The following is a 13,202-nucleotide window of genomic DNA, read 5'->3' as shown; positions in this document are numbered from 1 at the left end:
AGAACTTGACCATATTCGTTTATGTACGACATACCCACCATAACCCCCTGAGCCAACGAGTTTTTTAAAGCCGGCTTATAATTTTTAATTAAAATAAAATTTTGTAATTTTTAATTAAATTAAAATATTTTCAATTTAAGTCTATATATAAATCAAAGTGATTTCAGAGTCGCATGTTTTATTCTGATCCTTTGGCCTTTTGTGGTTCCTACTCAAAACTTTAGGCATAGTATTGTAATTCATTAACAATAAACGATCTCTTTTTAAAAAAATTAAAGCTCTTTGAGAATTTGAGGATTACTAGAAGCGTCATCTAAATAAACGCCGCGCTTGTTCTCAAATATTTGTATAATAGTGTGGTATGTTGGTATAATTGTATGTAGATATGTTTAAGAAGTACATTTTTTCTTTATAAATAACACTGGAAACAGCTGTAGCCATTGGTCTTTCTAACATATGTGTTTTTGATACCTTTAAAAAAAGGATTCACTCCCTACCTAAAAAACCAGCAATGTGAGCAGTAGAAAAAAATTCCATCAATTTATTATAAAAAAAATTCGAAGAACAAGTGTTGGTATGGAGAAGCATTTGAGATAAATTACTGCTAATTGTTATATAATAACAGGTAGGACGGAAAAATTGACAACCTGATGGTAAGTAGTCACCCTCGTCCGAAAACACTGGCGTTGTAAGAAAAATTAACCATAAATCACTTTCGAAACTAAGATGTTATGTTCCTTATTCTGTCGCCCTGCCAACTGTAACAATGCAATTCAATGTGAAATATTATATTATGCGATGAGTAGTAGCAAAATTTGAAATATGACGGTAACATACTGCAGGAAGTAAAAAACTAATAATAATTCAGTTAACTCATCGCTTTGAACCCTCATGGAGTGTGAAATTCAATAAATTCCAGCACTTTTACAGTCGCTTAAATAAAAATTTTGAACGTAAAGGTGTGACGTACCTCCTGGCATATTAATAGCACTTTAGAATATGTACATGTATTGTTATAATATATATTTTTACATTTTTTACCGGCTTTTTCCGGAACAACTTCGTTTAAAATGTTAGTTTTATAAAATGACAATACAAAAGTGCCTTTAAGATTCAACTGGAATAACAAAACTTATTGCTAAGCAAATGTTGATTATAAACACGACACGTAAAGGAATTTTAATATTTAGTATATTTTATAGACATGTGTGTACACGAATATATGTTTGTGTGTATATGATCAAAATTTCATATAATAAAGGATTTATGACAGTCAAATCATATTGATATATAAATCTGGTATTGCAAAGCGTGCTTTTATTTAATTCCTGAAACTTTTTCAATACACAATACATGTTACAATCGAAGATCAAATCATTTCATTATTATTTATTTTCTACAAGTTCGAAAAAATATGCAATTCAAATGGCATCAAAACTATGAAAAAAAATCCCACACGATTATTATTCATTTGAAAACCGTTAAATAAAACCAAAAATTAACATATTTTCAAATTGAAATGGAATCATCTCTTACGGAACCCTAAATAGAGAAAGATATTCCTGAAAACGTTACTTGAAGTCAAGACTGCAATGCAGCAACTCCTTTTGTAAAAGTTATAAACTATTTTCATTAGTTTCTACGTAAAATCGGCTGCTATCTCGACGAAATACATGTAGATATATTTTTAGATAAAATCAATAATGGCTTAATGGAGTTTGAAAACAAAAACACGTGTAACACATTCATTTCAAAGGATTGAAATGAAATATTACGTCAGATATTCATGTTTAAATTATTTGATATTAATTTATTCTCTAAATTGGACTACCACGTTTGTAATATTTTGAGTTCGCTTTTTAATATGCTCCAGTATTCGCGAGCATATACACCCACGCTCCATTACATTTAATTTAATTATTTCTATATTATAGAAACATTTATATAAAAGTATTTAATTGTTATTATTAAATTAAAGCATAAGGCTACATATACATGAAGCATTAGCATTAGCAGCCTGTAAATATCCCACTGCTGGGCCAAAGGCCTCCTCTCCCTTTGAGGAGAAGGTTTGGAGCATATTCCACCACGCTGCTCAAATGCGGGTTGGCGGAATACACATGTGGCAGAATTTCGTTGAAATTAGACACATGCAGGTTTCCTCACGATGTTTTCCTTCACCGCCGAGCACGAGATGAATTATAAACTCAAATTAAGCACATGAAAATTCAGTGGTGCCTGCCTGGGTTTGAACCCGAAATCATCGGTTAAGATGCGCGCGTTCTAACCACTGGGCCATCTCGGCATGAAGAGCAAATGTGAAAATAGATACCCAGAAAGTGCAAGATTAAAATCCCATTTAGAATCAATAAGGTTATTGTTTTTTTCTGAAATGGAATACTCAGTAGCGGACTGAAATTGGAGCCGTAAAATTAACCAATCCATACATCGCCAATTCGTCACCAACCTTGGGAATTGGTTGAGGAGATTCAAACCAGAACTAAATAATACATAGCTGCGTATCAGTAGAATATATGATCATTGGGTGGTACGTAACCATACGGTCTTGCACATAGCCCTATCACTAAGTTGGCTGTGTTATAGTCATGTGCCTCGGAAAGCACCAATACCTATTTATGTGAATGAGGTAACACAGAATGTTCTTCACTGTTGTCCTATAATATCAACTGCACAAACAAAACATCAACGACAAATACTTTTTATTTTTGGTTTATTCCGTTTCTTAATTGTTTCTACTATATATTTCTTAAATAATATTGAATCTATGGAAATTGCATGGGTACAATTACTATAAACTAATTATATAATACATTAAATTAAAAAGTAGTAAAGTTACCTGTAAATGTTCTACTGCTGGGCTAAGGCCGCCTATTATTATTCTCTATTCGAGGCACATGCGGAAGATTTTCATACGACACTTCCAGTTTCCTCACAGCTGTGCACGGGATTAATTGTAAACACTAATTGAGCTCATCAAGTTACAGTGGTACTTATGTGACCTTTGTCGGCCTTAGTATCCGCTTTTGAAACTTATCTTCTATCTAAGATGCACGTGTTTTAGCTACTGCATTCTCCCGGCTCTTATAATAAATAACCAAAGCTAATATAAATTCTTTGTTTACCTAGGAAGCGGGACCTAGCAGCAACGAAGGAAAAACTGACTCTGAACCCGGTTCACCTCTAAGCATTCATCCTCCAAGTTTTTCAAGACAGCCCAGCAAAACGGACAGCAGAAAATCTGTTTGTCTATCTCAGGTTGGTTTCAATTTTAATTTATTTTATTTATTATTGTTTAAAATAAAAACTGAACCAAAATAAATAATATTCGAGTAATTATCATAGATACGCTTATTCGAGTGATATAAGTTCAAGCAAAATATTTTATAATTTTATTTTATATTTATAAACTAGTCAAAAAGATAAAACCAAAGGAATAATAAAAATGATGGTCGTTAAGGATACATTCATAGAAATAATATCATATATCCTCAATCTACTAGAGGGTAGAGTTAGACGGGCGACGGGTCTGTTTTTTGTCAAGAGAGTTTTATCACGCATTTTGGTCCATTTAATATCTTTAACAATGTTTGTTAGGTTTTAATATCTTAACAATTGTAATAGGAGTTGAAAAAGCACTTTGTACTCGTATTTATATAAATACAGTTCATTAAGAAATCTTCTGTTTCTACCTTGAGCTCCTTTTAGTTACAAACGACACGTTTAAGCTAAGGATACCGTCTGTAAGTGGTATTTATTCAACTAGCTTACGTTTTCTGACAATGCAATTCCGCTTAAGCCAACTAATAAACTCACGACCTAACGTACAGACTAACAAATTCCGCTTTTCCATTTCTAACAATACAGTCCCGATGTAATATAATTATAATATCAAAGAGACTGCTATTCTCAAACACATGTATTTTATACTTGTGCCGAATTTCCGTTAAATGAATCATGTCTTTGAAATGTATTTTCTTCCTTTTTTTTTAATATTTTACATATTTCTTTTGTTTTTATTTTAAAAAAAATGTATAAGCTGTTGTAATAATGTTTGTTGTAGTAGTTGTGTTCATAAACTGTGTTTTTTTTTTACCTCAGTTTCTTTCCTCTGCCTTAAGATTGCCTGGAAGAGATCGCTATTTTAGCGGTAAGGCCTCCTCTTGTGCATTTCTCGTGAATGTGATGTGTTATGTATGTGTTTATTTATTTTATTTATGTATTGATATAGTTACATCGTCAACTTATCACTAAACACTTAAAATTAACAACTGATATAGATAACATTCAATTTGACAATTCACCTTCAAAAATGTATTTCCAAAATATATTCATATAATATAAAATCAAATTTTAACAAGTAACTGTATTATATAAAAATTGCTACTAAGACATAACAAAGATAAAATACTGTACTGAAAAGTTTAAAGCAAATTAGAAAATTGAAAAAAAAAATAAACGAACCTTACCTTTGGAATGTGTAATAAAATTCGTTTATTATCATGAAAGATGTAAATATCGCCGTTGGATGACAAGGTCATTGAACTAATTCATATGTCTGGTAAGATATGCATATTTGCCTAAATTTGTTTTATTTGTGTACAATAAAGAGTATTTTGATTTGATTAATAGTATAGTCGCATATGATATATGACATCTGATATGTCACCTTGATAATAAGGGTTCATTGGTCAAATCAATCAGCGCGCCCTTCTCCGAATTCCTGTTACATACACACTTCCGACCCTTTTCACGAAATCATTCCCAAAGAGTACAAAAAGCGAGAGAAAATATGTTACACATCTAAGAGACAGGTTATATTAAATAATCCAGATTATTAATAAAAAGAAACTTCATAGTTAATATGACCATGAGCATTGAGATCTTATTTACTCATGTTCTATAAAGGAATTAAAATTCAGTTTAACTTGTGCAAAACACTGTTGCGTTATAGGTTACAGTTTATTAACTTTTGAAATTAATTTACTAATTTCGCCTCTAGGCCGGATGCTCCAACTTATTCAAAAAACAAAGAAAAATATTCAACGAAAATCTAACGTTACTTCCATTCAATTGATTACGACAACAATACAAAATAAACAGTTAACTTTGTTTACTCATTTTGAGCTGAACCTCATTTTTTTTAATAATTAAGTGATTATATTATAAAAATTTCGTCTCAAAAGTTCTGCACAGAAGAGCACAAGTATGTTCACAAACTCAAGTGCACTCTCAATTAGCTCTATATATTTTTAGTTGGGGCGGAAATCTGATACAAGAAAGGTCAGGAGATGGACCAAAGGCTTTCTTGCTCTCAAAAATAAATTAATGCCTCGGACTACTACTGAATATCGTTGACAAAAAAAAGTCAATTACTTATTTTCCTGGTACCGTTCAGAATTTCAGAATTTGCAGCCCTATAATCTAGCTATTTATTTTTGCAATTAATTATAGAAGCAATACAAAAACCTAATTATCAAGCATTTTGATCAAGCTCTCCGAAAAAATTTGTTATCCTTGATAAAAAAAGTTTGTAAAGTTCATGGATCAAAATATGTTTCATTTGTATAACCGTGCGTGGGACGTAGCACCCTCCATCAAAGATTTAATAGTATTATTAATGTTATATATTTTGTTGACGTAGATTTTTTTACGTGGAAATGGCATGAGTTTTGATTTTTTTCAAAATATATTCAAATGAATATCAGATGGACAAATTATGGTGCAACTTTTTTGAATACAATTACTAAAATTTTAAAAGTCAATATTGTAAACAGTATTTGCTAATCACTCATATGCCTATTATAATTTGAAAACTAATAACAGAAGAGGAACTAACAGAAACGGATATGTCTTACTTAAGACTGGAAGTTGAATATGACAAGAAGCCTTTAGAATAAGACGAAAATGGTCGAACGTTCAATAGGTATGCAGTAAATTGGCTCAATCTTCTCAGAGACTTTAAATAACCGAAATAGCACACAGCTATGTAGTTTTGGTTGTGTAATTACAACTCAACTTAAGAAACGCGATTATCTCGGGAAAGGGTACATAATTGTGCACTTCTTAAACTATTCTGACCTACAATTCAAATAACGATTCCCCGTCAAGCTGTATAAAATGGTAGGATTGTTGTGAGGGAGCATTCTCCCTTCGACGATTGACGACTTTTTACGATTCTGTGCTGACGTCTCAATCGTTGATCGATTTTATTCAGTTGTTAACATTTTTCAATGGAAATCTAAATAAATCATAAACTACTTATTAAGAAATTCCACTGTAATCTCTGATATATTATACTTCTTAGTTTTTATGCTAATATATTTATTTATATTTGAAACACCATCGACGTATACACAAAATCATTTTTTTTTTTAAACTTGGACTGATGCGTCTTGATACACGACTACAGCTTTTTACTGCATTAAATATAATTGATTTACTGACATGATATATATGAATAGATATGATTTTCACAAACTTAAAGCTCATGTCAAAATAACATTGATACATAAGACATAATACTCAATACAAGTTCATATTAAAGATAAAAAAGCGTTATATAAAAATTTAATTATTCTTTACTGACATAAACTGTAATTAAAATAGTGGAAGAGAGTAACTACTGAGTTTTTGCCGGTTCTTCTCGGTAGAATCTAGTTTCCGAACCGGTGATAGCTTTACATTTAATTCAACGCTTTAACATGATGATTCAAAATACTATTATTTTATCTATTGTAATGTTATAAATACGAAAGTAAGTCTGCATGTCTTTCTGTCAGTGTTTTTTTATGAAAGTTTGAAATAAACTTGAATTCCAAGAAAGGACATAGGCTACTTTTTTATGCCTAAAAACTGACGAACAACCTCTAAAACGCGAGCGAAGCTGCGTGTAATAGATAGTACGTTATATATTTTATCTTTGAAAGAGCTCAATTTCTGGCCCATCTACGTAGATATAATACACTCATAAATAATAAATCAAATTACTGTCTTCCAATTTTGTGGGTGAATGAACCAATGTTTTAACTTTTGAGATACTAAGCATAGTTGGCAGAGCATTACCGGTCAAGAACAGCTTCTTGACTTGACCATTGAAGTGTTATACTTTGGCAATTGTTTCTGTACTGGACGTAAATGATAGAATTGATTCATGTTTAAATTCGTTTACCAACATGAGCTTTGATGCGGTTTTCATTATCATTTACAATAATTGCTACGCAATATTTAGACATAAGTATTTCATAAGTTGCCAGCAGAAGAAATATAAACAATACACAATCTAATACGAAATAATGAAACAGATTAAAAACGTCATCTTACTAGCATACGAACGAAATACGAACGAATCGTAAATCGCGTATAATGCAATAAAAGAAAATGCAATTAAACATCGATATGTCTTGGAGCTCAACTCTAATCCATTTCATTCCCTTTACACGTTCGCTGAAACATTAGTGTATTGCTTAATACACTTACCTTTATCATTAATCACGTTATTAAATCAGCTGCTGTTTTACTTCGAGAAAACCGTTCTATTAAATTGAATGAAATGAAATGAAATGAGACGGAAAACGATATTTTTTCAGTATTTTTTTCTCTCAAATATGCCTGAAAAACAAAAAAAATAATTATGATACTTGTTCTGCAGATTATTTTAAAACATAATCGGTTACTTAGCTTTCCAAAAATGTATAAAAACTAGGAATTTATTTCAAAGCAACCGAAATAAAATGATCAGAAAGAACGCTGGTAAAAATTCGTATTCGAACATGACCGAATTCGTACTAAAAAATGTCGCTGTTTAAAATTCCCACAAAATTGATTTAAAATAAAACCAATGTAAAAAGACTTACTTATTTACTTAACTTACTTACTTAATACAAATTTAAAATAAAATTTAGATACATAAACATGGAATAACAACAAACATTGTCCTAAAAAAATATTTTTTTCATATTGAAAACAGAAAACATACTTTAAACTAAATACTCGTCAGAACTCTCAACCAAAATTCTTTCAGCATTAAATTACACAAAAAAAATGCCTGAAGGATTGGAACGAAATTGTAAACCTAATTGCTCACGGGACATAACATAATAATAATAATAATACAAGTTCCGTCGCGTCGCTACGTCACACGTGCGTCATGTTGCATTAGTGACGGAATTGTAGAATTGTGGGAAGTGAGTGGCCTTGTCTGGAGCAATAGCTTGCTTGTATCGGAAACAGGGTGAAAATATAAACTGATATATTTTTAATAATACTTTAATAGCGTAGATACATGGCCAGTAATAACATTTTAAATTTAACCGAAGATTACTGGTCCGAATCCAAATAAGCAGTTTATGTGCTTAATACACGTTTAAAATTCATCTTGAGGTCAACGCTAAAGGAAAATATTGGACTGGCGGAATAAACTCTAAAACTTCTCCGAAAAAAAAGGCTTTAGCCCAGTTGTGTGACTATTTCGGTTTGACGCTTGTAATTGGATTAAACGTGTTTATGCATAAAAGAGATAAAACGAAAGGAAAAGCAAAATTCACCAAAAACGAGGAGATTCGGACGTGTTGTTAGAAATGTGTTTCATGTTAGTCAGATGTTTCTGATAAAATGAGGGTTGTATTCTGAAACGCTAAGTACGTATATACAATTGTTATCGAAATTTTGGAAGTAAAAATAAAGTAGATATCGTAGCTAAGTGGAATAAGTGAAGATCAATCAAAAACTGTTTGTAGTGCATAATATAGTATTTTTAGGTTTGTGTGTCTTTACTCCTTCGATTAAAAGAGGAAAAATATAAATTAAAAAATATATACTATCTGACAATATGTCCTCATAGGTGGATTTAAAATTATTAAAATATACTCGGTATGTCGATAACGTAAATATATCCTGTTTTATATATAATATTATAGACAATATATTTATATATATATTTTTAATTTGTATTATGTATTGGATAATATATTTTTATCAACAATATCACAAATAAATAAATTTATTTAAATTTTTAAATGACATGCAACTTCATAGTTGTGGAATTTTAAATTCGAGTTAACTATTACGCAATAGTTATTTTTTCGAAAGCAATAAATCATTCATTCGTTCATTCAGTATGACAACGAATATTAAGTACGGTAATTAAATTTACCTCACGCTAAAAACATCGACAATGATTAATTTTGTTGCCTCGCAAATCCCACTTTATTGACCCGTGATGTATCAGCGCTGATGATAAAGTACAGATAATCATCCTATCGAAGCTTTTTACAGCCGCTGTTTTCAGGTCATTGAATTTCTCGTAAAAATGCGAATAGAAGATAGACACGGACCACACAATCATTAGGTATAATTTACGTATTAAACGTCGTAAAGGTTGAATCTTTCGATAGAGACATAAAATCTTTTGAAATTTAACGATCGAGTAATTTGTTAATATACGTGTTTCATTTATTAATTTGAGAGCAACTGATAATGTTGTCATATTAAAAAAAATCTTACTAAATTATGTAAGCCACTTAAAGAATCGCTGAATAAAATGTTACTTACAGTTTGTCATCGTGTAACGACTGTGAATTATGTAATTATTCCTACTTTTATTGCCTCCATTTGGTGATATGTGAGCCGGTTCATTTGTGGATCAGAATTGCGATTTAACAGAGAAATGCTACCTGCACTGGTGTCACCATTCCGCGGTCAAAATTCGTACAGTAACCATTTTAAATTATATATATATATTTAAATTGTATTTATTAAGAACATAAGAATTGATAACATTAATAACATTATTTAAATTTAGTTAAGCAATTCCTGGTTTACATACGATCCAAATCGGAATATAGCTATAGTACAGGTACAGGTACAGGTACAGGTACATGTACAGGTATCTATTACGGTGTGGCGGTACGATATATTATGACGACAGTCCAATGGAGCATTAGGTTCCTGTTTAATTATTCATCAATTATATATGCAAAAATTATAATTACATACAAATATTACAAATAGTATTTATTCATTTAATATAAAATATTATGTTACAAAATCGAGGGACGGTGTCTGTTAAATATTAAATTAATTAAAAAAAAAATCAAAATTCAAATTTAGATTGCCAGCGATAATAATGAATGCGGACAGGAGTTTAATAATAACTCCCACATTAGTAACTGTTATAATCTGATAAATTTTAATGGTAGGATGAGTAAGATATATGATCAATTTTTACTTGGTTGTAGGGCTTTGGGCAAGACCGTCTGGGTAGGTACCATAAATATATTCTACTACCAGTAGAATATATTTATGGTACCGCATGGGCGATGTAAGCAATGGTTAATATTTCTTACAGCGTCATTGTCTATGGGTGGTTATCACACTTACCCTCAGGCCCATTAGTACGTCCAGCTATCAATGCCATAAATAAAAAAAATAAAATTAGCCTTGAATTGATATGACGTCATGTGTCAAGATATAAAATAATATTAGGTATTTATTGTTGATTTGTGAAAAATTAATGTCTCGGAACGAAATAAACTTTTTATCGGTAGTCATGTGGAATTGTGTTGTATTATAAATAAATATATATTAATCAACAGGAACTGCATAATATAACAGAGAAAATCTCATGGAATACGTAAATCTATAGTTTTTAATTACATATTATTATATCTTCTATCATTGAAATAAGCTATATGTACTTTTACTAATTTAAACACAAGTATATATGTTGTAAAATAGGTCGTATATAGTGTATATTATATACGGCACGATTAAAAACTCCTTACACCTTTTGAAGGTTGAAAATGTACAGATTAACAATATAATCTGTACTCTACCTTCGAGAAGTGGAACTGTACTTTACAGAAATGTCGATATATAGTCCTAAGCGTTGATGTCCCAAAATCTCCGGTTTATTTATAAATAGGAAATTACCTAAGCCTTTGAACAATCTGTTCGTCGATTTTAATAAACGTGAAAATTTTTGTGAACTTTCAGTCATGAAACTCGTTTAACTTTGATATTGTAAATTTTATACGTACTCATTCGTTATTAAATGTGTAGAACAAATAAAAACACAATTTAAAGCTTTTGACATAACATAAATTAAACATTATATGTAACAAACAGATTAAATGAATAACAAAATATGGACTACTTAATACTGTGTCTGTAGGCACTAGTAGTCTGTGGAAAACATTTGAGAAACGACTTTTTTTTATTTAATAATTAAATCTATGTATACCATTAATTATTCCGAAACAAAGGAAGTTTCAAATAATTAAAACTTCAACTTCAAAAACTTCAAACGACTCACACATTCAGACCACACATTACACGTATGTACATTGTACACTCACACTTTTAATAATGTACTGTAATAATTTATTATTATTGTTATTATTCCTATAAAGTGATATCAATAATAATTTATCTCTAAATTGTGCTTGAAATAGTGAATTCTGCGTTTATTAATCCAGGCGGAAGATGCAATCGACTGTGACGCAGTTAACCCCGGTACAGCCGTCAACGTAATCTCTTATTTTATTTTTATTTTTATTTTATTTTTATTTATTTTTTTCTTACGATGTAATACTATATTAATTGCTATTTCTTTATTTATATAGATAGATATTTGTTAAGTTAATGTAAAGAAATAAATTAAATTAAATCAAATAAAGATAAATTCTTGGCGAGAGTTAAAAAGAATACCATACGATATAATTTAAATTCGTTTCTTTTTTTTAAGTTTATGTTGCTCTTAAAACATTTTAAACCATTTCAAAATTATTTAAGAATATCTACCTATTATTCCCATACATGGGTATATTATACGGTCTTATTGGATATATAAAAGTAAAACAGTAAAAATATAATATAAATATATTAGATAGATTTTATATACAAAATTTTAAGTACATTAATGGTTACCATATAAAATATGAATAGTTACGAAATGCAACGAGAGTTTTGAAATCAGATGCTCCTTAAGAAATTGTACCCCCCACAAAGGATCTTTAGCGAAGAAGCGACAACCTTAAGAAAATACCTAACGACCTTGAGGTTTATTCGACGTTGAAGCTTTGAAATTATTTATCCATTCGTCACGCTTTGTAAAGAGGTCTTACGAGACATTCTTTAAAAGTAAAATAACAAACTACTATCAATACTACTGGACTAACATTTCCTTTTATTGAGAAGAAGATTACGATAAAATATAAAGTCATATTAAACACATGAACGTTTCCAGAGATAACTTGCCAGGGTTTGATTCGTAATATTCGGTAAACGCTAACTGCTTTTTTCTCAAGCTGGCGACTGACTCGTAACGCATGATCGGCGCATAACATCCACCATTGAAGTAATAGGGACGTTACGGCGTCCACTCAAATGTGTAATTTTCCCGATGCTAGCAATGTTCAGCCGTTTTTTTGCAATCAATCTAGTAATTACACTTTGGGATTATTTTTATGTATATGTAATATAATTAACATAATTAATATAAATATTATATTATTATCTATATAATTAACAGTACGCCAGACGTCAATGACGTGGTAAGGCGTTGTGTTTTGGTTTCACACCTTATAACAACATGGATATAAATCCAATATACTATTATTTTTAAAAGATTAACTCGAATTTTCGATTGTTCGTTCATGTTTTGAGTTTTTGTTTTATTCAGTGATCAGATGTTAGAGGGGAAGATTTGAAAGTAGAGGAAATAATTAAAAATAAATCTAGCGAAAGCAAGTCTTCTTTAGAAATAATGTGTTCGTTTTGTTCTTTTCGAGAATAATCATTTAATATTTAGATCGAGGATTGGTTTTCCCCTATTCTTCGGTACCATTCCCATCTCGAGGATGTTGCTCTGTTCTAGAGGTATTGGCAAAAACAAAGATTATTTCCTTATACCTACTGAAGTTTCCAGTCTTTCTTAATAACACTCTATGGGTAACACAAACTATGGGTACGACTGACAAGACCATAGCTTCAGAGTTGACAGAATTGGGTTTTTATGTCAATTTTGCACTATCAAATGTATAAATCTAAGTTTTCTAGTAAAGTAAACTCGTCAAAGAGAAAAATAAATTCGATCCAACTCTTAGTTTAATAGCTTTTAGTTGTGAAGAAACATCAAACTACGAAACAACAACAACGGAACACATTAATGATATTGACCCATC

At 30.4% G+C, this 13,202-nt stretch overlaps 1 protein-coding gene across 2 annotated transcripts in view; it reads left to right on the top strand.

The window, feature by feature from the left end:
• The window catches only part of LOC113395608 (rabphilin-3A), a 55,256-nt gene that overhangs the window by 33,327 nt on the left and 8,727 nt on the right, over window positions 1-13,202 (top strand). For both annotated transcript variants that reach the window (XM_026633242.2, XM_026633241.2), the window contains exon 5: window positions 3,148-3,276. In XM_026633242.2, coding sequence (XP_026489027.1) covers window positions 3,148-3,276 — 129 coding nt within the window. The remainder of the gene's footprint in view (window positions 1-3,147; window positions 3,277-13,202) is intronic.

The sequence above is a fragment of the Vanessa tameamea genome, chromosome 21 (genome assembly GCF_037043105.1).
Source record: "Vanessa tameamea isolate UH-Manoa-2023 chromosome 21, ilVanTame1 primary haplotype, whole genome shotgun sequence".
Lineage (NCBI taxonomy): Eukaryota > Metazoa > Arthropoda > Insecta > Lepidoptera > Nymphalidae > Vanessa > Vanessa tameamea.
Note: the sequence above shows the minus strand (reverse complement) of the source record. Positions and strands in the feature narration are given on the sequence as shown.